At 37.4% G+C, this 26973-nt stretch overlaps 1 protein-coding gene across 1 annotated transcript in view; it reads left to right on the top strand.

Moving 5' to 3' along the window:
• The window catches only part of PIK3C2G (phosphatidylinositol-4-phosphate 3-kinase, catalytic subunit type 2 gamma), a gene marked incomplete at its 5' end in the record, with an annotated part of 90253 nt that overhangs the window by 25443 nt on the left and 37837 nt on the right, over nt 1-26973 (top strand). Inside the window, 3 exon segments of the mRNA XM_010009347.1 lie at nt 5823-5916; nt 7104-7154; nt 7156-7205. Of these exon segments, the coding sequence (XP_010007649.1) occupies nt 5823-5916; nt 7104-7154; nt 7156-7205 (195 nt within the window).

The following is a 26973-nucleotide window of genomic DNA, read 5'->3' as shown; positions in this document are numbered from 1 at the left end:
GCCCAGTCAGCAGAATCTTCATTAGCCTGCCATGACTTCTCAAATTTGATAGATAATGGCTTGGCAACCACATCCACCAATTCCCTCAGGACCTGCAGAATTATCTCATGCCCTTCCCCTTCTCTGGCTTTCTCTCCTGGACCAGTTGCACCCATCAATGATGTGATAGCCTTTACTACTTAGAGCGGGGCTTTTTGTTTGTTTTTAGGTAGTCTCTTCATTCCAGTAGGTTTACTAGCTCGGACTTTTTGTTTCTAGCAGACTTAATAACATGCATTTCATGGGACCGGAGTCTTTTTTCTGAAAATGCAACAGAACTTAAAATGTGAAGGGAATTGCAGAAATATGTGATATGTTATAAGCCTCTGACTTAAAAGATGGGTCGTGAAAGGCCATGTTGTTCTCTACAGAGATCCTCACGTTAGAAAATGTAGTGAGCTGTACAGTTCCATTTACCTGACAAATATTTTCCAGCCTAGGGTTATTTGAGACAGTGCAATAAAATTAAGATATTAAAACTATTAAAAATGAAATGCACATCTATTTCTCATTTACAATCAAGTCACCACTGGCAGATATTAAAATCCCAGGAGAATTTCACTAATCCACAAGATGCCTCAGCAGCACTTAGTTTTCTGTTCGAATCTGATTTAGCTGAAAAGTACATCTAGACAAATAGCTCCCTACTGGCTACCTATATAAAAAGAATTAAAGACTGTAAGTTGTTGTTACCTCTAAAGCATATTGTAATCTATGTTCATCCAGCTCAAAACTGAACTCACAGAAACCATCTTAAAGTCTCAAGGGAGACCTAACAATCTACTAAGGGTAAATTTGAAGTCCTGCATAGTGTGACCTATTGCTAAGGACTGGACTCTGCAGCTATCATTTATGTATTGTTTATTTTTCAGTAGTGTCCCTGAGTGTGTAAACCTGGAACAAACTTGTAAGAAGTCACAGTCTCTGTTGTGGAGTACTCATTACCTGAAGAGAGAACAAATAAAATTGGCCAAAAGAAGAAGGCTACAATATGTTACAAGGCAGACAAGCAAATAAATGAGGAACGCTGTAGCTCTGTTTACTTATCTATTGAGGCTTTTTTTCAAGGGAAAAAAAAAAACCAAAACCAATAGCTGGAAGTAAATGGAAACCTGGATGAAAGTTACCAGAAAGAGTGAGTCATATATGCATTGTTAAAGGTTTTTTGACTTAAGTTGGTTTTTTTTTCTAGCTAAATTGTCAGAGATTTTGGTGGCAACCATAAAACAGCTAGGGAAGACGAATGCCTTAATCTCCTGCCTCTCTGAAACCATTATCAGCAGCCACGTCAGGAACCTGATGAATCCATGATTCAAATCCTTTGCAAAATTGATCTGATACAGATGAGCTGTGGTATGGACAACCTCCTGTTTCTTGGGAGAATACCCTTAAAGTATAAATAAAAAAATATTACCCTTGTTGTAATATAGTCATCTTGCTTCTCTGCTTCCAGTGGTTTCACTATGTGTAAATAGTTACATATTCATTGTAGCAAGCCCTGGAAATCAGCTGTCCTCTAGTATCCAAACTATGGAGGTGTTTTTCTCAGGCCTGAAGTGATTTCTCTTGCACTGAGTCTCAGAGCCAAAAAATCAATTAATTGCATCCTCTAATTGAGACTAATTTATGGATTACTAAAATCAGATTTGATGCAGTTCTCAAAAGTTTGAGAGATCATTCACTGGAATAGAACTGTCCAGCCCTGATTAATTACCAGACTACAAGATGGTGTAGTTTCCAGGCAAATGAAGTATAGGATTTTTTACTCAGATGTGCTTCTAAACCTTACCCCGTTACTGGCTTTTGGCAAATAATTTGATGTATATAAGCATGACTAGCATAAGCATCGTGTCATACAACTTGGGTTCATAAATATTTGCTGTAGTTCTAGTGCTCCTGATCATATTAAATGTTTGCTCAAATTCAAATGAAAAGGGTAAACCAAATAAAATTAAATATTTTTCTGTTGCACCTGTGGCCCTGACCAACACTGACATTCAAGACAACAGTGGATAGGACATCTGGGGCTTCACAAATTGTCGGGTAGTTAAAAGAATGTGTTGACTACCCATTCTTTCAAAAATATTCAAAGCCGACCTCAATATTTACAAGCTGAAAGAAGCAGTTTAGTAATCATGACCAACAAATTACCAAACCCTCAGTAAATTTGCAGATGACACCAAGTTGGCTTGGAGTGTTGATCTGCTGGAGGACAGGAAGGCTCTACAGAGGGGTCTGGACAGGCTGGATCAATGGGCCAAGGCCAATTCATGAGGTTCAACAAGATCAGCTGCTGGGTCCTGCACTTCGTCACAACAGCCCCATGCGGCACTGCCACAGGTTTGGGGAAGAGTGGCTGGAAAGCTGCTCGGCAGAAAAGGACCTGGGGGTGCTGATTAACAGAGCTGAATGTGAGCCAGCTTGTGCCCAGGCTGCCAAGAAGGCCAATGGCATCCTGGCCTGTATCAGCAATAGCGCAGCCAGCAGGGCCAGGGAAGTGATCAGCCCCCTGTACTTGGCACTGGTGAGGCTGCACTCCAAACACTGTTCAGTTCTGAGCCCCTCACTGCAAGAAAGGCATTGAGATGCTGGAGTGGGTCCAGAAAAGGGCAACAGAGCTGGTGAAGGGTCTGAAGCACAAGTCATGAGGAACGGCTGGGGGATCTGGGGTTGTTTAGTCTGGAGAAGGGAAGGCTGAACCTGAAAGGAGGTTGTAGTGAGGTGGGGGGTCAGTCTTCTCTCCCAAGTAACAAGTGATAGGACAAGAAGTAACAGCTCTGGGGGAAGTTTAGATTGGATATTAGGAAAAATTTCTTCACCGAGAGAGTGATCAGGCATTGGAACAGGCTGCCCAGGGAAGTGGGGGAATCACTGTCCCTGGAGGTGTTCAAAAACCATGTAAATGAGGTCCTCAGTGACGTGGTTTAGTGGTGGTCTTGGCAGTCCTGGGGTAATGGTTGGACTTGATTATCTTAAAGGTCTTTTCAAACCTAGTTGATTCTATGATTCTATGAAAATCTCATTCAAGAAGAGTGACAAGAGCTAGTTAGGAAACTAACCTGTAGGCATTTCACCACAGGGCCTATTCATTTGAGCTCATCATTATTCTTATTGCATCTCCTAGAGATACTTTTGCTAGCTTAGGTGTAGCCCCAGTTTTGACTTAGAGCAAATTAAATATTAACAGTTGAATTTTCTGGAAAGGTTGGGATTAAAATGATTTTATTGTTCTTGGTTTAGCTGTAAAAAGGTAGGCTTTTCATAATAGCTTTGCATATATTCAAATGTTGGGTGCTAGCAAGGACAAGCAGTAACTAACTAATAACATTTTTCTGCTTCACTTGGTGCCTGTATAGGGCATATTTTACTGTTCAGTAACCTGTTGAACTAGGTGAGAAGGGAAAAGGAAAAACTGATTTCCATATTATCTATACATGCTTGGCATACAAACCTGTGGAGCAATTGCATAATTGGAAGATAGGATATAAAAGGGATTTTTTCTTTTTATATGCAGTCCTTCTTTAAATATGTTTTGTTCTAAATAGCCATGTGAATATTCAAGTAACAACTTCATATTCCTAATAGGTTGCCATGAATAGATAAATAAATAATCCTGGCAAGATAGGCTAATTTGGGCTATCATGATAATTTATTTATAATGTATTCCCTCTCTCCCCATCAAGGCCCTCTTAGCATTATACAAACAATTATAAACTGTATTAAAAACATAATCAAACATGTACCACAACAGACAAACAAAATAATAAAATTAGACCTGAGCTGCATGGTTAAAAGGAGATTGGAAAGTGCTAGAGGTGGCAGCTGATTGCAGCACAGAAATCGAAGCCTTTCAAGCAAGTCCAACTGTTATCTGTTTTTTTTCCAAATATCCACTTTTTTTGACAGTCTGTAGTTAATTTGATGATCAAAGTGTGCGTATTGTTCTGCTTCAGCTTGTTTTATTGAACTTAAAAGCTCAAATTCAGAGCTGTAGGTGTCATTATACTTCTGAGCACTTACCTTTATAATTTCTTCTTTTTCTCTTTTGATAGCAATGAGCAGTCATTGCTACAAATGTGGAACTGTCTCACATGTTTCACTTCTGATTTATTTTTCTAGTGGATATATTGTTGTCAAGAGGGGCTGAATGGGAAGCTGGGAAGAGAAAAGTCTGGTTTTGTGTTGAGTTCATAAAGCAGTAATTCTGGTGGCTGTGTTACACCTGCTGCCATACATGATGGTTCTGATTTCAAAGGAGTTTCTCCAGCATGAATTGACAGGGTGATCTGTGTCCTTTAGCCATCATTTTTATGTATGCCTAGACTGCCAAATCAGAGATTTTTAAAAGAGCCTAATAGCCGTATCAGTTCAGAGGGGAGGGATTCACTGCTTTTTGTGGGGCAGGTACTTGCCCTCAGAGAACTGGATCAAAGCGCAGCAGCTCTTTCAAACGTCTAATTAATTGTGATGCTGTTTGAAGATATTTTTGCCTCTTTGACAGAGATGACCACTTCTGCAGCTCTGGTAACTGAAAGGTCTGTGTAAACATTTCCAGACTGCTTAGGAGAACACAGAAAAGATTGGACAAGCTTCAAGTACTGACACATACTTAAAGGTGACAGCACATAGCAGACATACACAGAAGATTGTGTGTTTCCTTTCCTTGTGGAAGCGGGACAGTAGCAGAACAGCTAACTGAACCAATGTAGGCAACTTCTGTGTGTGTGAAATTCTCTATGTAACATGATTAATGTTACAAATATAACACATTTAAAAGGTGGAATTATTTTTGTATTTTATTTTTTTAGAAAAAGTCCTTTAAAGATTAATTTTCAGCTCTCAAAAAGAAACACTGTATACTTTTTGTCTTTTTCTCTGATAAAAAGAACTAATGTTCTGTTAAGAGTCAGTTTTGATCAGTCAGGTTATATCAAGATTTCATTCTTTTCCTTTTTTAAAGGCAATGTTTTGACCAGCTATATTATCCAGCCTGCTGTCCCTTTTCTAATCATTGCTGCTACACTGTGTTTTCCTCTTTTATCATTTTTGTGGTTAAAGCTCCATCACAAAATCAATATTAGGCTACAGCTACTCTGGCTTCAACCAGAATTTGTTAAGAATACAACTTATGCTGAATACCCAATCATTTTCCCATCAGAAATGGCTCTTTCACTGACTTGATGCCTTTCTTGGGGGAGGGTGTTGATTTTTTACTGAATTTTCCTTTAGAAAAGATAAAAAGAAAACACGTTTTCCATTTCAACATCACTTCTGTTTAAAAAATATTTTTTATTTTATTATGATATGAACCAGAAGAACTGACATTGGAATAAATTATCACAAATGAACCTTTTTTATGTGGGAATTTTCAAGCTTTTATGTTGTTGCTCAGAAAAAATAAAAAGAAGTCCTCAGGTGACTGTTAAAAGTTCCCATGGAACAGAAATTTCTATTTCGGGTAAGGAAGAGCAGCAAAAGAAGATCCATAATTTGCTTCATATCTCAGAAAATTGTCATACATAATAGCTCAAATTAAAAAAAGTATTTGAAGATCACGGTTGGGTTTCTTTTTCCCCTGTATGGCACTGTAACGGTCAATCCAATTAAGGAAGTTATCCGCTATGTGTCTCTTGACTTTTGCTACAGTAAAGCAAATGAATTGATCTTTTTCTTATTCCATTTTGAGAAAAATAGCTGTTTTTCTAACATTTTGTTTCACTGAGAGCTCAGGAGAGTTGCAGTGGTTCAGTAGCTCTTAATGATACCTATTTATTTTGCTCTAGTTTTCCAGATAAAGATATTCGCAGAATAGCAGTCCAACAAATAGAAAATATGTCAAATGATGAATTATTAGAATACCTCCCACAGCTGGTTCAGGTAAGGAAGAAATTGATATCCAAAGAAGGCTTCTGTCCAGATCAATAACTTCATTAAATACTTCTTATTCTTTCTGTTCGATTGATACATTGTAAGAGGAATAAAAAAGAAAAGTTGGTCAGTTGATGCAATGATTGAATTAACAACAAGGCTGAGATATAGACTGGTTTTCACTCAAGTGAATTTAAGCATATTGGCATGCTGATTGAACTTTTTTGTATACTAAAAGAAAGTATTTTCAAGTAATAAAGACAAATAAAAATGACATGTTAACAAGGGAAATGCTTCTATGACCACCAGACCAGGGGCTGGTGGTTGTAGGCCTTTGTTGCAGTCAAGGAAACAAATGGTGTTTCATTAAATCACAGTTTTCTTAATGTCGCATATAAGGGGAAAATCCTTGTCAGCACAGAGTAACCAGGGCAATTTGGGTATGGAATTGACTTTTTATTGGTGTACATTGTATTTCAATAGACATTAACGTTTTACAAGTTATGGGCCCACTGCTTCCAAAGCAATCACTTTGTGGTTGAGTAGGTCCTGTGTGTTGCAGTTACGGAGAAACTATTGAAAGCTTATCCCCTTAATTTGTAGCACTGTGCACATGGATTGCTTACTATTTTATGTTCCAGAGTTCCTTAGGGGGTTTTGTGTATTTTAAAATGTATATGTATATAAATTCATGCACATATGTACGCATATCTGTGTAGATGTACATGTATCTGTACACAGATATGTATGTATGTATGTATTAATATATATGTGCAATCCACTACTCCATTACTGTGAAGAAGTAGAATCTGTACAGCTTTATAGCTTTCACAGACTAGCACACTTATATGACCTTTCACCTTCCACAGCTTCTGTTTCACAAATAAGTTTACTTGGCAAACCAGGTAATCTGATAAAAATTTAAATAAAGCATTGATAGTTTTAAGTGGTGGAAGAAAAGCTACGTATTTACAAGAATGTTAACACAGCCAGAATCAGGATACCTGCCTGTCTTACAGATCAGTGGCAGACATTTGTGCCTGATGTTTGTTTCTCTTTGCCTTACTAGGGCATTCTCCATATGTTGGATTACTTCATTCAAACTAAGGACTTTCTGTTATAATATATTAATTTTGTTATAAAGGGGAGATAAAAGGCAACATATGAGTGATTCTTATTATTGATTTATCTGCTAGGTGGTCAAGTTTGAGTGGAGTCTTGAAAGCCCTCTAGTGAAACTCCTGCTGTTTGCTGAATCGTTCTCTTCAGAGCATCCAAGTGGCCCATCAGCTTTACTGGTAAGATCATTTACCATTACTACCATAGTAATTTTCTGTTACAGAGAACTTTATCCATGATTCTTTTTGTTTAAAACAAACAGAAAAGCTAAGGTTTTGCTCCTTTTTTATCCCCCTTTCAGTACTGGGTATGGGTAAATTGCATAAAACACCTACGTATCTCTACCTTCATCCTGCCCCTCTGTGGTGGTGCGTCACCCTTTAGATGAATACTGTTGACCAAGTCTAAGACTAAGATTAGGTCCAGCTGCACCTAGGCTCCATGAGGAGTTTAGAAAGCAAGGAGGTCTATTCTGAACCTCATGATTCAACAGGAGGGTCTCCTTTGCCCTTTGTGTCTTTGATCTCTGTATCAATCATCTTTAGCTCAATTTTCCCTCAGTTTTCCTCTGTATGCTTCATCCACCTACTAAGTAATAGAGTGAACCCTTCATTGAATTCTGTTAAGTCGTGCATTTATAAATCATATTAAAACTGCTCTTGCTAATACCTCTAATGGTCATTCTCTGAGCGACCATAAACCTCTCATTTCATAACACCCTGGCAGGAAGGAGAGGGGAAGTTCTGTTTACTTAAGTAAGGTATCTTTTGTATTTTTTTGCATTTTCTGGTTTGAGCCAAAAAAAATCTTCCTCAAACTTTGCAAGTTCCAAGTATCATTAGCTTACTTATAAAGGATACTGATTTTTTTATTTCACTGACCTCTTCTGAAGTTGTCAGACTTCTTGTGTGTCAAAGTATATCTCTTACCTTTTGCGTATCAGTCTGACTTGTGATGGTAGAGTTTCCAATAGTTCCTTTTTGTGACTGTGAAGATGTACCAGTCCTGACAGTAAGTGCTGTTCACCATACTTCTACATATAAGGACCTCTCTAAATGTATTATTGCATGCAGTGGTTATTCTGTTTGTTGTGCTGTTATGTCAAAGCTTTCTGAATAGAAATGTGGCTTTCTGCCATCTGAACAACTGCCTTATGATCTGAAAATCAAACTCTTGGTATTTTGTTTGGGGTTTTTTGTTTGGGTTTTTTTTTCATGTTTAGTAATGATGGATGAACTGAGCTTTCATTTACAGTTAAACTGGGTTAGACCCCTTGAAGTAAAAGCTTTCCTCCCTGCACAGGAAAGACAAGAACTCAAAATGTAATCATTTGTTTGATGAAGTGTGAGGTCATAAAGAGCAGAGTCATACTTTCATACCTGCATGATCTCTGGAAGTGTTAGTGGGGATAAAACAGTCATTAATGTGTTTGTTTCACTGAAATGAGTAGGATAACAATAACATGCCTAAGGAGAGTATCTGTCAAATAAAGAGGAACCACATTTAACAAGCTGTTTTTCTGGCAGTCCCTCAAATAGGCCTAAGACAATTTCTGCTATCTTATATTAATCTGAGTCATACTGGATGTTAAATGTCCAGCCTAGAGTTCTTAAATGTGCCCAAAGAGTTGGTAGTTTTCCTGTGCAATTAGAAATTACTTCGAGATTTCAGCAGACAGTGGGAATATCATCAATTTGCCTCTGTCTTCTTTAACTCCTCTCTTCTTCTTGGAACTAAAATGACTAAGTATCTGTGGTCATCTTCCTCTTTAACTTGCAGCACAAACCTGTGTGGATCCCCATTTCTTTCCCAAATTTTGCTCAATCTGTCTAATACTGCAATGTTGTGTAATATAGAGCAGATATTCCATCCTTAGTAATAGATGTCCTTATATGGCACAGTACAATTTAATGTGGCAAAATATATTTATTCTATGTATAGCTTAATATATAGCATAACTATTCATGCCAGCATAAAATAGAATACTTCTAAATGTTCACTGTGTTCTCTGCCTTTCAGCTGATAGTAGCCCTGTTCATGCTGGGTACCTCTTTCATTTAGCTTTTTTGTTCAAATGTTTCAGTCTAAACTGAGAACTTTAATATGGCACACATCTCTTAAAATTTTGCTTCTTGTATTCACACTATACACTTTTTCCTTTGGTTTCTCTGTTCCACCGTGTTCTTCAGTAGAAAATTGTTTTCTGCCTAACATTACATTTAATGTAATTATTAATATTCCTGTTCCAGTATTTTACAAGGCAATTTCCCAAGTCCTAAATTCTACTTAGAAAATTTAACAGTAATTTCATAGTTTTTATTACTAAAACCTTAATTAATCAAGGTTTTCTTTCACAAATTGAATTCCGGTCTTTATAGAAGTAATGGAAAACAGCAGTTTTCTTCTATTTATCTCTAAAGAGATTTTAAAAGAAGTTCAGTGATTTAATAATGTAGGGAACACGTGTGTGCATGTACACTCACAATTTCTTTTAAGAAATGCAGTTATTCTCAAGTGTTACATTCTGTTTCATTACCAAATTAGCAATCAAGAAGCACGCACTGGTAAAACCAAACTTCAGTAACAAGTTCATATTTATTTTTAATTGTAGTGAATGACATTACTATTCCACTATTAAATACAACATTGTGCCCACCCAAAATAAAACATTAAAAAGAAGGCTCTAATGCAATTCAGAAAAATGGTGATATGATTTCAGAACCACAGGGGAAAAGTCAACTGATTTTAACTTCCATGTTTTACAACACTATTGTGAATACAGAAACTAGTTACCAGAAATGGTGTTGACTGTCAACATTAACTTATTTTAATGACAAATATAGTAATATCTCAGTTATTTAAAATTTACTCTATTTCCCTGCACATCAGAGATAAGAAACTACCCAACAATGTTGTACTAGCTCATCACCTTATTATTATTAATGTTGGGTAGTAAATTGTCAACTCCTTTCCATCAAGCAGTGATAAGTTTGTCTGAAGATTTTATTTAAAAATTATGAGACAGTAATTGGCAAAGGTGGCCAGAACAAATAGAATATTCAGTTCTGAGGCATTTCTTCAGCTATTGTAAATCAGGATAGCTTTAGACTGTACTTTGCTTCTATCTGCTGCAAATTTGTTCTGTTAATTCTGCTACGTAGAATGAAAAGGTAATTGATGTTACACGCTCTGTGTGGGTGTTTGTTTTCTTATCATGTGTAACTTTTCCCCTCTCTAAACTCTTGAGGAATTTGGGCCATCTGCTTCCATCAGTGTTTCAGTTCCTCACTGGTACTTTTGAATTCACTCCCCTTCTCAAGGAGACTAAAAATTGCCCACACATATACTGCCAGCACAGGACCCTTGTACCACTTAAATCCCATTTTAGTCTTATTTCAAGGATCCTAATGCCCATAAAGCATGGGTAACATTGACCCTGTCCCACTACCTTTTAGAAATTCACTCTAATTCTAGTTTTGAACAAGTTTTCCTATTCCCTGGAGCTATGGTAGTAAGAGAAGTTATTAAACTGGTTCTAGCAAAGCAGGAAAGTTGCTTGAGGGGAAAGAAACCTGCTTGAGCCCCTGTAGGCCCTTCTGCTCACTTAAAGTCTTTGTGTATCTCCTTGCTACTGCATTTCACACGTAGGTCAGGAGTATTTTTGGTCAGCTTCTGTGTTAGTGTTTTAATCCACCCCTGTCTATCTGTCTCTGGTAGCCTGACAATTGGTTTCCCAGTTGCTTGAGTGTTTTTGCTAGTTTCAGAGACTTTCAAAGGTGGCAGCTGCAGCATACAACTGGAACATCTGGCTGAGGCAGCAGGGGGCCAGGAGTATGTCTCACAGATGGCTGCCTTCCACGGGAGGATAGAGTAATGGGGAAAAGTATAGTGTCCTCTAGGATCTGTGGCAGCTGCTTGGAGGTGGTGCTAAGAAAGAGGCTTCATTGTCCTGGAAGAGTGGAGGTGTTTGTAAATTTCAGCAGAGCATGAGAATCTGGTATGTTTAGCTCAAGAAAACAAAATTTCACCCAAAACTGAGGTGAAATCCATGCTGAAGCCAAAAGGTCTGTTTGTAGCTTGTCTTCTAAGTCACTAAAACTTTACAGAATTTTCCTAGTTTACTGCATTTCTCAACTATATTTTGACTGACAACCAAGAAAGAAGGGAGTAGCCTCCTATCTTTTCCAGTACACATCTTGTAGATAAGTAAGAATATGAGATTAAAAAGGAACTGTTAGTGAAATCCAGCACACTGAAAACAATGTGATTAGACTATTGATTTCAAGGCTGGAACATAACATTTTAATCTCATTTTCTATATAAAAAAGAGCTGTAAGAAGCAAAAAGAACATAAGCAATGTGTAAAAGTGTAAAAAAGACTCTAGTTAAATTCTGTACTACTGGGAGCTTTGTCTCTCAACACTGTGTTTTCCAAAGTCCTTATCACTTAGTTTCATTCAGCACCCCAGCATTGGAGCAGTAGATTATTGCTTCATATTTTCTGAAAGGAAGTATATTTTTCGCTGTCAAAACTGGTCTGTGTTAACCATAATTTAATTGAAGACTTCAAAAGAAGGAATAAATCAAGCAGATACTCATCTGTCCAACACTCCTAATTATCTGAACATTAAACAGGCAGCCATCCTCCAGCTCTTTCTGGAGGACATTGTCTTTCTCCCACAGTCAGAAGTTATCAAGTCTGCTAATTATTATTGAACTTCCTAAATAGCTGTGTAGAGCAGGCTGAAAAGCCCAACCCATTAAAATTACATTGATGTAAATACAAAAGATGTCTATTTTGTTTTGTGTTAATTTGGTCCTTTTACTGATCAGAATCAAAAGATTGTTTACTCACATCAGTAACTGCGAATAGCCAGTTTGGTCAGTTGTTTTGCTACTTTACGTTAGGATTTGAGTCTGGAGTTGCTCAGTGTTACAAACTTTCTGATTGTAATGTGTTGTTCAACCAAGGGATGATTATAAATTTCATCTGAATTCGGAGAACTTGATGTGGTCATCATTGTGTTTTGGACTGTAAAGAACCTCAACCATAGAGAGGATTCATATGTAGGGATTTTAGTTCTGAACTCATAATTCTTACTTACGAAATGCCAATAATTTGGAGACCTTTTTTTCTCTAGTTACTTAAGTGTATAGTAAATAACACCATTAGAACATTATTTTTGTGAGATAATGATTCAACCGTCTACTGTGCTAAGTGCTTCATTATTAGCCATGTGGGACTTGGATTACTGCCTTGGAAAACAGACAGATAATTGTTTGTTTCCTAATGTACAGACTTTAAATTATGTCAGACTCCAGTTTTAGAATAAGATGGTGTCAAATGAAACAAAGAGATTTTGTTGTGAAGAAGCACAAAGAAGTAGCGTAACTCTTTGTTGGCTTTAACCTTTATTATTTACAGAATGAGTGGGCAAATGGTACATTTAAATCAACAGATCCATGTCTTGCATTTAATTCAAATATTCTAGATTTTTAAAAAAAAATACTATCTTAGACTTAGACTTACTTTCTTCTGGCTCTAAAGGAAGATGAATGAACTGGCTGTGACCATAGCTGGAATTGATAAAAGGAGATATGAGCTGCTGTCAATGTCTCTCTACCCTGGGCCTGTCAGTACTGCTCAGTACAAGAGGACTGGGGAGCAGTACCACATGTTAGACATTTGGTCTGCCACAATTTGTAACTGCTGTCTTTCTCTCTGGCACTCTTTTCAACTGCTTTCTCCAAGATAGATCTTGAACACAGTTTGGGAGTAGTTCACTCCAGGAACCACCCCTATAAAAGACAAGATGGGCAAAAGCGCACCAGCTTTGACACACTCTGTCCTAGAACACGGCTCTACCCAAACTTGCATGCTTATGTGAACCATCTGAGATAAATAACACTGACCTTCCATCTCTTTCAATCTCTGTACTGTTTATGCACTACAACATAACCATCACAGTATTTCTGAAGCTATAGGCTCAGATGCACACACAGAGGATTGTATCTCGTGACCACAGGGTATGGCCCATAGTGCTCCAGGGAGACCCAAGACCCAGTGGTGGGTAGTGAGGATTCATTCTGTGTGCTGCAAATATACTGCATCTATGCCATTTGGCTCCAGGTTCATCAAGTGTTCCATGGGTCTCTTCTTTAATCATGTAAAGCACACCCTAAAGCACAGACTAACTGGGATAATTGAAAGGCCTGGTTTACATGCTAGAAATAATACGTTCAGGCAAAGCTACAGGCATATTTGCAGGGGTTCTACCCTTTAGCAGGAATATCTGTAAATTTGGTGTCTATACTGTTCCATGTACAAAGAAGAGAAGTCTGAATCCATACCTCTTTGCAGTTTATGAGACTTTTTCCATTGACTTTATTGGCCTTTTAATGAGGCAGTTACTCTCTGGGACTAAGAGCATGATATGTTTTGCTAGAAGTAAGTTCACTTATTTAATTTAAATGGCTTTGCACTTAAAATTTGTTTGCCAAACAGCAAAAATGTTGCAGATGCTTTGATTTTGCTTTCTAAATTTAAATATTCTGACTAAAATAATAAACATAATTGCAAACACTACTGGGAAAGGTTAACAATCTGAACACGGCATTTTAAGATTTTAAATATAAAGAGGGAGTTAGTTTTCCCACCCTGCTGAAAAATGACGCTTTTAAGAAAAGAAATCCATTTAACCATTAAAAAAGCAATCACAGGTATGTCTTTTTGTAATTTAGTGAATATGATATAATCTGGTGAATCCTTGACAAAGGGCATAAATAACACGTCTGGTTTTAATTATTTTAATGATTCTTAGTAGAATGAATGTGTTCTTGAATGTTTAGAAATCTAGGAATGCTATGTGTTTTTCCAAATGGGGTACAAGCATGAAAAGGAAGAGGAAAGGTACCCCTGTGTTCATTTATTGAGGTAAGAATGGAATGAAGCATGATTGGTCACGTCATTAATTGTATTTGTCCAGACAAGTATTCAGCTGCAGTTAAGTTACTGAACATAGAGATAACTGTGTACGTGTGTCTCCTTTGGAACAGGGGAAATTCTGTGCCAAAAATCATATTTGAGGAGGATTAACATTGTCAAGTACAACATAAAGAAGTCTGTAAATGCCAAAGTTATCAGCGCATATTACTGTAATGAAAAAAAACCATTATGTATGTGTACAAGTGAACCTACTTACAGTTGAAAAGTTAGCTAAAGAAGAGAAAAGATTTCTGAAAAAGAAATTTAAAAAGAAACAACTGGCCTTAATTCTTTTAGCTGTTTTGTGATTTATAATGTAGCACTAAGGAAAACGTTTTTCAGTACATTGTTTTTCCAAACACTGCTTGTCTGATTTATTTTTGTTTTGGCTCCTTTTACATTTAAAAATGTTGAAGCTGACAAATCTAATTTTTCAGTTATGCTGGAAAACTCCCTACTAGCTTCAAGTTGTATCTGTCATAACCCCTCCAATGCTGTAACTGAATATGAAAGGTGGGTGTTGTCTTTAGGATATCTACTGTAGAAAGGACTGAACAGGCCATTTTGGTCGTCTGTTACAGTGTCGCTGATACTGGGATTTGATGGATCATAATGACCTGCTTGTGGAGTTGAACAGGACTGAGGAAGCGGAGTGGGTGTTGCTGAGGGAGGGATTCAAAGCAGGGCGCTGAGCAGATGTCACACGAGGCTTTCATCTGTGCCTTTCATCTTTTTTTCCATTAAGAATGTTTTATTGTTGCTTACTTCAAAAACAAGACAGAGCACCAAAATCTTTCCTGATGGATACCTCACATAATTTTTGCTTCTCCCAGAGAAACATTTGGGGATGTAAACCAGAGTAGCAATAAATCAGGAAAGCTTTTGACAAAACATTCATCTAGTTCTGTCACTTCAAATGGATAATTTTCAGTCATGAATTTGATAGATGTGGAGGAGTTGTTTTGGTTTTTACACTATGACAGACTGCTGGAAAAAGATGACTGAAAGAAATCCATGAAGCTATGTCTTTACCCTTAAATTTACTTTAGGTATTCATCGAGCTAGGCCAATATATGAAGAGTGACCAACTTTAATAACCTGGAATGTGCAAATCATAATTATCAACATTAGCTGCACTTTAAAGATTATGTAAATTTCCCATATCAGGCTGCAGTGATTTTGAATAGTGAAATCCTCAGTGGGAAAGTAAACAGCATGGAGAATCTCCTGTGGTTCTCACCTGAGCAGCTGTTGGTGTGTGTCACTGGTTAAATGTTGCCTTGTTCACCCAAGAGCAATCCTGCAGTTGAGAGGGATCCTCCAGCAAGTTGCTTCTCTGCTACAAAGCCACTGTACCTGATTCTGATTGCTGAGGTGAAATACTAGGGAAGGATGCCTCACTCTAAATTTGTCATATATAACATCTAAAAAGTTTATTTTCTTCATATTTCATGCTTGCACTTTCAGCTTTTAACTTTTGCGAATGTTTGGAAACCATTGTGATGTCTTTTGTATAGAGCTTTTTCTATAAATGGCAATTATTGTATGCAAAATGAATCTGCAGATGTTTCAAAATTGCATCAGATTATGTAAAACATTTTATAAGTCTGGCTCTGTTATCGGTCTTTTTCTAGCTTAGCAAGCTTTTGTGTTTTAATTATGGCTGTTTGAACCAATTTTTGGCAAAATTTGTCTTGAGCTACCCTAGAGAGTTGTTTTCAATCCACTTTTTTTTTTGAACGTGTGTTGCAAAGTTCTTACTGCATGACTTGAATACATGCAGTGCAGGCTGATTTTCTTGGATTGATGTGTTGGGAGTCCTCATTTATAGTTATCATGCAATTGATCACAGCCTTGTCTGACAGGATTGAGTTTAGTACATCGTTCCTATTTCTGAACACTTTCTGTTGACATATTTTAGGGAAAGTATGAATAAGCAGAGAGAGGCTTCAAGTGGATACAGGACATTCAGTGTGATGAATTAGTGGTCATCTCAATGTTGCTGTCAGTTGTGTATTTCTGTGGCTGATATTTTGAGGTTTAATTATCATTCTCCACCAGAATGAAGGCTGGGCCTTGGACCAGAAAAAGGAGAATCATGGATTAGAGTTTGTTGAATATGATCCATCAGTACATATTTTAATAGGAGATTACTTTGTGACTAATGGGAGTTCTTCTGGGGAAAAAAGTCACTAATGTAAAACTAAATATAATATTAACACTTTTTAAATTAAATGAATAAATAAAAAGAATAAAAAGCAGTATTTCCAGGGAGAAGATAAAAGGTCCTGCCAGGTCAACTGTGCAGAAATATTGTAATTCAGTATTTCTAGGTATTTGCACATGATGAGTATTTCAGGATTAAATTCATAAAACCCGTTTGAAAATATTTCCTTAAACATTAATTGCTTTCTGAATGCTCACCCATATTAAATGCTATATTAGCCTGTAATCATAATGTTGTCACTTGGATGGGAACCAAATTAAAAATAAGCTGAGAGAGGAAAGAAAGAACTGTCAGATGAGTTGTCTTTGCATGGCTCTTTTGCTTGAACACTGCTAACATGTTGTAATAACCTCCTTTTAAGCAAGAGGAATTAAGCAACAGACCATGTCTCACATTGTTTCATTCAGTGTTTTCTTGGCAAAGAGCCCATTTGGTTGAAATTGATGGATGTTGGACCCTTGAGTTAAATAAGACAGTGACCAGTGAATCTAAAAGAATTAAGATTTCCTTCCAAATCTAAAGCCTGTAAAATTCTAACCCAGTAGTTCATACAAGCAGTAGACATATCAGTCAAGAGACAGACAGCTGAATTGTTCTTTAGCTTTCACTGTGGTGTCTATCAAATACACAGAATTCTGTTTGGTAAAGTTTGTGGCATTATTTCTTTGTTTCAGAAAGAAATTTGAGCTACAAGAATTTACTTTTCTCCCTGAAAAGTTCCATTTTTTGTGTATGAAGATATTCAGAGATGTGTCATCATAATATTATATCAATAATGAGTGGCTGGAAGATTAAGATATAGTAGTTACAAATCTTTCACTGAATTTTGTTGGAAAAATGTTCATCAAAATCAGAGCTTTTGACAGAATCATTGATCTTAGATGCATTCAAATGGTATATGAAGTGCCAGATGAAGTTAAAAAAAAAATTCTTAGTACCCAGTGAGTCCCATCTTGAGCTATTTGAATTATTTATTTTACACTCATCCACCCCCTATATATTGTTGAAAGTTATCCCATTCATCTTAAAGCAAGTCCCAGCATTTTTTCAGCTCAACTTAAAGGAGTTGCAATGCATATTTTAAGACAATCCCTAATATAAAGGTTGTTGTATGAGGTACATCTCCTTTTGGTGTTCATCTGATTTGCTCAATTGTAAACCATTAACGGATTGTCTATTTCTTAGCTTGAAAACACACCATCTTTTAAACATAATGATTTGTGAAATACCATTGGTATCTCACCTGTGCAGTATGTCCCCTGGCTGCTGATGTTTGCTGATAGCTGTTACTTGAGAGAAAACCCATTTGTTTATGTTGAAAAAAACCCAGAGTTATTAAGTGGAGGGTGGGGTTTAAGACAGTATCAATTGCTGGCAGTTTGTATACAGGAAATTATTTGGTTGTAAATTTGATCAAAGGTTCAGTGCTGCAGTAGATACTGGTTTTCATTTGTCTATCTTCCTTTCAAAGAGCTAATACAAATTACCTTCACCGAAAATTTTAAGAGGTAGATACAAATTTGTTTCTATTCATACTTTGCTTCTACTCAGTTGAGATTTTAGTAGAGAGTAGCAAAATAATGTGCTGGCTGTTACCTCATCAGAGGAAAAATTAGAGGACTGAATTTCAAAGGTGCAGTTGAGCCACAGAAGCAAAATGCAGTGAAGCATTTGCATCTCTAGAGTGGTGCATGTTCTGTTGTGTGGATGAACAAACTGAAATAAAGCCATATCTTTTGTTAGTATTATTAATGACGAGAAGAATTGCTGAGGTGATGAATTTTAAGATGTCTTATGAGATGGCTTTCAAAGATAGCCTGACCCAGACTAGAAAAAGGATTTCTCTGCTGCCGACTGTTCTTGCTTCCCTTATAAGGATCTAGATAAACTGTAGTGAATAAGTAAGTAAAAGAAGCATCCTATTAATAAAACTAAGAATAGTAAAGTCCTCCCCATTAAAAAGGGACAGACTGCTGAGCGAGCTATTACAATAGTAAAACACAATAAAAAAATTAAAGTGTCACTTGAATAAAGAAGCAATAGGACATACACAAGTGGATGATCTTTTCAAATCAGCACCATCCCTATCTCACAAACTGAGATTTCCTTTCTCATCTCACCTAATAAATGGTTTGGAGAGTTGAAATCCTTAGAAATAAAGAGTGACTCTTAAGTATTTCAGTGTAAACAACAAAGCAGCCCTCAACATATCTCTTAATAAAATCATGTTCTATGTTTCTTACTCTTCATTTTTCTAGCTTCTGTAGCAGGGCTTATATCCAAGTAGTTTAAAAAAAGAAAAACCTAAACAAAACAAACAAACAAAAAACCCACCAGAAACGTTTTTCCCTTACGTTAGTGCTTGGGTTTTGTGTTCAGCTTCCCCCAGCAATTGTTCACAGACTGTCACCCAGTGAAATTAAAATAACTGTTTCCCGAAGTCCTCCTTGCAGTTCATTCCCAGAGCAGTGCTTTCTGACATGTATGCAGTGGTGGTCTTATATTTACAGGTACATGTACACTGGTGCACATGCTTTCCTGCGTGCAGCCTTTATAATCTAATCTATGGTGTTTCATGTTTGGAAATGGAAAGCTTTCTACAAGATTCACTTGGAAATGGGTAGAGGATGTAATGGGCAAAGCAGCATGCTTCTGCCAGTTGGAAGGGTTGAAACAGTATTCCTTCCACTTGGCTCTGCAAAGTTTTCTGTCTCTTCTGCTTCAATCCCAATTCTTCCCTCAGGCTGGGAAGTCTGAGCAGTCTTTACTGCTCAGTAAAGTTTGGTTTGGAAAAGGAGGGAATTGCCACAGTATTCCCAGTGACTGCATAGAACTGTAGAACTATGAAGTGATGAAAAAAAGGCAGGCTAAGGGGTAAAGAGTAGTCACTGATGGAACTGAGAAGGATAGCAAAGCAAAATATCTTTGTACAAGGAAGGATGCAGAAAAGCAAGAGGAGGGCAGAGATAAATAACACAATAAGTAATATAGATCTGCTCTGTTCTCTAAGAAAAAAGAGTTAATTTTTCCCAGCTGTGAAGTTCAGATTCAGGTGAAGAGCTCCTGAGACAACTGGGAGATCTAGAACCACTTGTGCAAAAAAACATTATTCCCAAGTATAACCTGTCCCATGACTCTCCCCTCTCTATATAGTGTAATTTTGATTTGATTGCCTATATTGCTCTGTGTTCCTCTGGAGACCCTTGTGCCTAGATATGTAACCGGTCTGTGCTTCTGTCTCAGTCTAAGTTATTGATTCTTGAAAGCAAACAGCCATCCACTTTGCTTTCAGAGGAGCCACTGGAGACTCGTACTTGATTATTTCACACAAATCCTGACTCTGACTGAACTGTCCTCCTTTGCCTGACAGCTTTTCTAAGAACCTGAAAGACTGTAGGTCAAATAGTGGTAAGTAAATAGTCAGCTGTTCATTCAGAGGAAGAAGCATCTACAGTTTTGCATTGCAAACATGCAAAAGAATGTTGTACAGGCAGTGGCGTAGGCATACTCCCAATCTCTGCTGCTCTGTACCCAAGCATAGTTTTGGCTGATGTGGTTTAGAGACTGTAAAGAGTAATGTGAAATCTTTGTTCATACCCTAAAATTAATCTATATAAGTATTTGCTGTTCCTGTGACAGTTGGGCCCCAGCTGGAAGTGCTTGTAAGGAATTGCCTTTCAGTTGCAGTTCAGTTGATGGGACTAAGGCAGACTAGGGTGAAATTCACAACTTAGAAATGCAGTTCTTTGCCCACTTATTCTTATTGCTACTTCCAAAGAAGTTATGATGGTCAACAGAATTTTAAGACTTCCTAAGGTGAACCACCATATCCTTGAAGGCCTGCCTGTCGTTAGGTCATATCTTTTGAAACTGCCTCATGTTCTGAGGACCCATCGTCATATTGCACCACTATTCCTTCCCCTGTCTCAGCAACTTTCCCAATCTCCTACCGAGGCCAAGCCCTCTGAACAACCAGATCCAATATCAGAGCTAGCTTTGCTTTTGGGAACAAACAGAGAATAAAACAGAGGACCTCCTGAGGTTCCTCCTGAGATCAGCTCTTGCATGTTTCTGTAAATTACACATTAATTCTGTAACTGTCTTGGCTTGTTTACTGATTTGGTTTCCACAGTCCTTCAATTCTTGAGCCATGGGTGGTCCTTAGATAATGTATTGTAGAAAGCGTGCTCTCATCTTAGGAAGGATTGAAAATGATATCAGTGTTTCCTAAATAAACAACTTGGTGATAGCTATCACTTGTTGGATGGAGTCTTTCCTCAGTAACTTTACATTTTCATCAGCTGGAAGACAGTATCATGGTGAAAACCACAGGATAGAGTCCCAAACAGACAAGAATGATCAAATGAACTGTTCAGCCCCGAGAAATTCTGCTTGCCATCAGTGATGACAATGTCGGGCCACTTGAAACACTCCATCACACAGATATTAATACTGTCTTTCACCCAGATTGTAGTGAAGTACATTTCCTCCTACCTCTGGTCAATTCCTTGATATATAAATATTGACATTCAGTTGTAGCCAGTGTGGGATTTTATCTTTTGCATTAGAATAAGAGCAAATGTCGTAGCAGGAGGGGTGTGCACTTACTTTCTTCTGTAACGCGTGAAGAAACCAAGCTCGAAGGCAAGCTGAACAAACCCAGAATTCTTTAATTAATAAACAAACAAAACCACAACAAAACCCCCAAACTACAACAATGAAAAACCCAAAACAACAAACAAACAAAAAAGAGGGGCTAAAAGAGTTGGATTTTATACTTCTATTCATCTTTCTCAATCCGAAGCTTTACAAATAGATAATGGAAAATATGAAGAAAAATTGCTGAAATGGAAACCTGTGAGAGAAATTACCTGGTTGTTCCATTCTGCCCACAGTCACCATTCACATGCTTGGATGTAGAAGTTCTGCCGCTAGGCAGAAAACATGAAATTTGATGATGATATTATTTGAAAAATAACCATATAAAAAGCCATAAGTTCTAAGTGACAGGAAATACTCTTTGGAATAAGAAAACAGTAGTTTTCAGTTAGTGTTAAATGAGAAATTGTTATGTCATCTGATATTAAATGGGTAAAAATGTCTGGATTAGTACAAAGTCATCTGATGTCTGGAGAAAAAAAAATAAATTTACTGAATTGATATTAATCAGGCTTATTAGCTTTAGTGTGGCAGCTGCCTTCTTGGCTAATGTAGAGGGGATTGAATGGGGATTTCCAGAGCCAAATCTGTGGGTGTGGATTAACTTGAGAGCCCCTCATCATGAGTGGTGTAACACATTCTGCACTTTTAACTGAGGGAAGACCTCTTTTGTACATCAGCAAAGGAAGTGGAGTTCTGGCTGTGAAATAGGGCATTACTACCTGTAACAATTATCCTGTGAGCACTGGGCACAGAGACAGTAAACAAGATTTCAGTGCTTCTTAGGGCTTGGCATAATGACAGCTGATAAAATTCTGCTTACCTAGTTCAGCTAATTTCTACTTTGACCTGTAGCATTTCTTTTGTTGAGTCTGGTATTAGAAGTCAGTATTTATACTCCTACTTAGCCTTCTCCGCAATGTCATTTCATTGTATGCCATGATTTCTATCAAGAAAAGCATCTTCTGTTAATTAAACTTTTCTAATAGGCTCTGCTTAGCCAGCTTCTGAGTGACTTGCATAACCCAGAGATCTCATGTATGTGTTTTTGTTGATAGAGCAGTTTGTCAAAATGAATTTAAGCAGCCATCATAGCAAATATTCTTGCAATTGCCAGTACTTTGTTCTGTGTGTCACTCAGAAGTACATTGCTTGGTCATGGTATGAAAATGAAAAGTCACTTAAGTAACAGCCCATTTTAATACCATTTTTTGCATCGGTTTAAAGCTGACACATGCAGTTTCCTGCTGTTGCTCTGCTTTATCATCAGGAGTTTTTTCAACAGAATTTAAAGGAGGTTTAAATAGTAATTTACCTGGCTTTGCAGGGCTCACCCATGGCTGTCGCTCCATGAGTACTGCCACTGCTTTGCTAGTAGAAATAATATGATGCTTATCCGTATCAATTTTTGGCACACACAGATTTTTGCTCACTTAGCAGAGTAAACATCTAAAGAGAAATGTGGTCGATTGAGGAGTATTCAGGCAGCAAAAAGTGAGCATGTGTATGGTGGGAGAAGAGAGAAAAGTTATGATTTCTGCCACTCAGTCCAGTATCCATCTGTACCTTCACATGGACTGAGCATAAGGACAGCACTTTGAGTGCAGGAAAGATACCTAAAGCAGAGCCACTAAACTTCAAAGTCCCATCAGCATTTTGTGTCAGGTGGCTGATGTAAAGTTTTTGTGCCAATGCAGTAACTGCCCCTGGAGAGAATGCTCCACTGTTTACCTGACTCGGGACATATGGAAATATGGCATCTGCTTACTGCAATAGTACTTCCACAAATGCGATTGTGAATCTTGGAACTAGAGCTGAAGTTTTCATCACAACAACTAAATCTTAATTCTGCTTTTCTCATGAGTGAAAAAATGCTCAGGGCTACTGTAGGAGTACTACATAGGAAGGAGGTGGCAATGTTGTTTAACAGACCTATTTGCCATGGCTGTGATACAAGAGCAGCTTACAAACAAATACAGCATCTTATGGGAAGGTAAATAATCCTTTCCCCCTTGGAAAGGAATCCAAAGCATAGAAAAGTTAAAGAATTTGCCAAGGTCACCTAGCAAGTACAATCAGGAATTCAAGACAGATTTTCATTCTTATATCTGCCTTAAATTATTCTGACATTAAAATCTATGAATTTTAACCCCAAGACTATACAGTTTGATCTGAAAAGAGTCATGTAAGATTTCCTTGATAAAAGCTTAAGAAGTAACGCCTTCTTGGTTAGGGGTTCATTAAAAGGGTATTTAGCTTGTTCAAAAGTTTATCCAGACCCGGTCCCAGAGTTGAACATGTCTCAGCAGAACTAAGATGGACATGTAAATTTAGATGAAACCATGTAAAGCAATGAAAGAGCAACAAGCTGTCTGAAATGAGAAATTAATTTCAGCAAGCCTCTGTAAACTAAGCCAACCTAATTTCACATAGGTCTATGCCTCACTTTCCTACTGTGCCTGCCCTCCAGCTCTTCTTTTTTCCATGGTAACTAGGCCAGCTGTCGACTAGGAAAATACCCTAGGGCCAGCTAAAAAAAGTGTTTTCTCTTACTAATATCTTACAGCAAGCTTTCACTGGTACATAAACTTAGCTTCAGATTCCCATATCTCTTTTTACAAAGCCAATATTTGGTGGCAATAAGGCAGTGAAATGGAAGGAAGATCAGAACCAGACCAGTATTAAAATAATAAAAGAAATCTAAAGTTATTTCCTTCTCTGCTCTGGTCTCCTCTCCTACCTTTGCAAAAGATACCATTGGTATATGTAGTGGGGAGTGGAAAATGAATAGAGATCAAGGAAAGGGGAAAAATAATAAAACTAGAGAGGAAGAAAGAAAACAGACCTAGAAAGAAGGGGTATGAAGATAACAGAAACACTCTTCTTTACAATGTAAATGCTTGTTCTGCTACTGACAGGAATGAGCTGACAAAAGCCATCTCTCATGATCTCCTCCACTTTAATTAAATGAAAACATGATAGGTATCGTCTTGTTTGAAGGAGACTGCAGAGTGACCTTATGCATAAGGAGAGCTGTAGTCTGAAGAGATTTCTCCCTCAGAAGAATCTGAATTGTAAAAAGATAAAAAAGTGTTATTGGAACTCTAGAGACTCCCCTACTGAAAAGTCTGATTCTCTCTCTTCTGTTCCCTGAAAACAAATGAGTTTTACTAGTTATTTTTGAAGTGTGAAGAACCATATGTCTTCATTATGCCACTTTATAGGAGCTGTGGAGATTCTCTCAAAGTTACTCTTTTGGCAAAGTCACACACATGCACACAGGTAGCAAGTTTCTGTGATCTGATCCAGGCATCCTTTGTTGTGCAGCATGAGATGCCACATGGCAAATTACCAGAAAAAGAAGACTCAACATCTTACAGAAAGCAGACTACGTCAGGTATGAGAGGTCTCCTTAAAACAGTGGCTTTTAATCTTGTAATTACTCTGAGATACCGTCATTGCTGAACCACCTAAAGTAGTATCTGCTGAAGGCTCATTATACCTCCCTATTCCTATGTAATTCCAGTAATTTGAAAAAAATTTCCTTTGTTAGAAATTGGGAAAAGAACATAAGCAGAGACACTAGTTTAGAGCAGAGATGTCCAGATGAAAATAAAAATCCAGAAGAGACTGACGCATCAGGAAGTAGCGTTGGGATCGGGATCCTAGTTCTTCTTGTACCTATATTACCTGCTCTTAAAACATAATGGATCTACATATAGCTTCTTCCAGAGAGGTAGAATTGATGCTGCCTTAAAAGAAGTGTTAGCTCCGCATATATTTGGAATGTATCAATTATCAGCCATCCTTCAATTGACATCTGAGCCCCTTGTCTGTAAAAATCTTGAGACTCTACTTGAAAGATAACAGCTTTGACTGTAGACACTGTTAAACAAAGTGAATTCTTGAAACTGAGTGCAGAGCAAATAGGAAAATTAACAGCCTATCTCAAGACGTACTGTCTGCAGAGTAAATTCTTTTGAATTACGTAATATTTGCAAAACAAGGTCACTTTCTTATCCTCTTCCTTCCAAAACACTAAACCCCTTCCTTCTGATGCCCAGAGTTGTAAGAATGCTAATCTGAAAACTCTAGGATTACAATGTACAGATCTGGCTCAGCATATATGAATAAAAGCTGGAACTGCTCCTAATATGAGCAGCAATAATGACCTTGTAGAAAGACAGTTTTAATTTTGTCCCTGAAACTACTTCTGTATTAGTATGTTAAAACAAATGAACATAACAAAACCCGAACAAGGGCATACAGCATTTTAAAGTGAAATTAACCAAAGTGTTGCAGTGTCTAATTTCAGGTCTAATTTTGCAGTGTTGTGTAAGTCTGAATTGCCCAGTGCATGCAGAAACATACAGAATTATTTCTGTGTCATACATTTTGTTTTACAGTGTCATAAGGGATTTTTTGTTCCAGCTGTAAAGCTAATGGGAAGCTACAGAAACTATCCAAAGCTATTTTGGTAGACATGAACTACCTAAACAATAGGCAGCGGAGGAAAAACATTTTTAGTTTCTCCTCAGCATATTGCTGCTACAACTGTGGCCTAAATTCTGATATGGTACAAAGCTTAGCAACACCATTGGCTCTAGTGAACTGCTTGAACCTGGATTAGTTTTGTGTTTTATTTATATGGTTCAAAAATAGAGTAGCTTAGTCACCTCCTGTATCCAATTAATTGCTGGCATATTTGGACATCATCCCATTAAAGCCATTGGGTCTGCTTATTTTAGTGGTGATTATCCTGTCTAATCCCATTCATTGCAAGCTTCCAATGCAGATACCCACTGGGAAGAATACAACAATTTCTGTTGTGCCTGGAATGAATGGCACTTTTCAGTTCCCATGCCACAAATTTACTCTAAGCTATTACAAAGATAGGTGGTTGGTAGCTTTCAAGCTTGCTGATTCTGGTGTAAGACACTGCATGAAATTCTGACAACAATATAGCATTTGTTCTGAGGAGAAAATCTACAATTTTGAAACAAGCACAGACAGGGACGTACCTAATCACATGAAGAAAGCACTGCCAAAGATGGAACCAGCCTATTCAAAATTAATGCCAGACTTGAATGCCATGTTTCTCATTGAATGCAAAATAATACTGGATAACCTTCATGCAGATATTAGATGCAATACATTTGTTAAGCAGCTCTTTTATTTTAAATTCAGAATACTGCTTTTGGAGGGCAAAGTTAATCATCCTTTTTTATTCTCTTTACTGAGACAAAGGTACTTTTTTTTCTATTAATAGTTGAGAACAGTTGGACCTATAGCTGCAAGCCTGAGCTTAAGTCACTTTGTATTAATGACAATTCAAAGTGAAGCATTTCATTCCTGTATTTTAGGATTGACACTCTATTAGGGTGGGATCTTTGGCAGACTGTGAACCTTCACTCACAGATATTGAAGTTATTCAAGGTCAGTGCTGTTAGATGATCCAAAGTCAGATGTTAGAAACAACCACTAGTCTTTTTGTGTACGTGTTCTGCTACAGGTATTTTTTGTGCTCATGATAGTTTGTTAGTGAATTCAGTCTTCTGCTGCTTGCAGACTCCAGCCAATGGAGCAGACTGGAAAGAGACTGACTTTGCTAACAGTTTTATTATTTTTATTTTTTTTCTTAGTGACTGAGCAGAAACTGACACTGATTGATAGCACTTTTTACTAGATGATTCTTGTAGAACTTATGTTGACATTAACATGTCCCTTCAGTAAACTGGAGAAGCCATGTCATGATGCTGATCATTCCTTTCTTAGACTTTAGACCAGGTAGCATCTACTACCTGGTTGTGAAAGTGATGCCTCTCCTATTAATTCTCAATACAGTTAATTTTCAAGGTAAATGCTCTTTCTTCTCCAGACAAAACCAGTTTGATCTGGGGTTTATTTTCTTAATACTTAAGTGTGCACAACTAACTGTATTATGTATAAAATAAACCATTTTTCTTCTAGGCAACCTTAGCAGGGTTTGGCAACTTACTTGCATAGTGTAGCATAGCCTTTGTTTTCACTGATCTGCTATTTTTTGTGAGTCAGCAGGACATGCATTCCACAGCTA

Source organism: Nestor notabilis, unplaced genomic scaffold (genome assembly GCF_000696875.1).
Source record: "Nestor notabilis isolate BGI_N333 unplaced genomic scaffold, ASM69687v1 scaffold1972, whole genome shotgun sequence".
Taxonomy (NCBI): domain Eukaryota; kingdom Metazoa; phylum Chordata; class Aves; order Psittaciformes; family Psittacidae; genus Nestor; species Nestor notabilis.
Note: the sequence above shows the minus strand (reverse complement) of the source record. Positions and strands in the feature narration are given on the sequence as shown.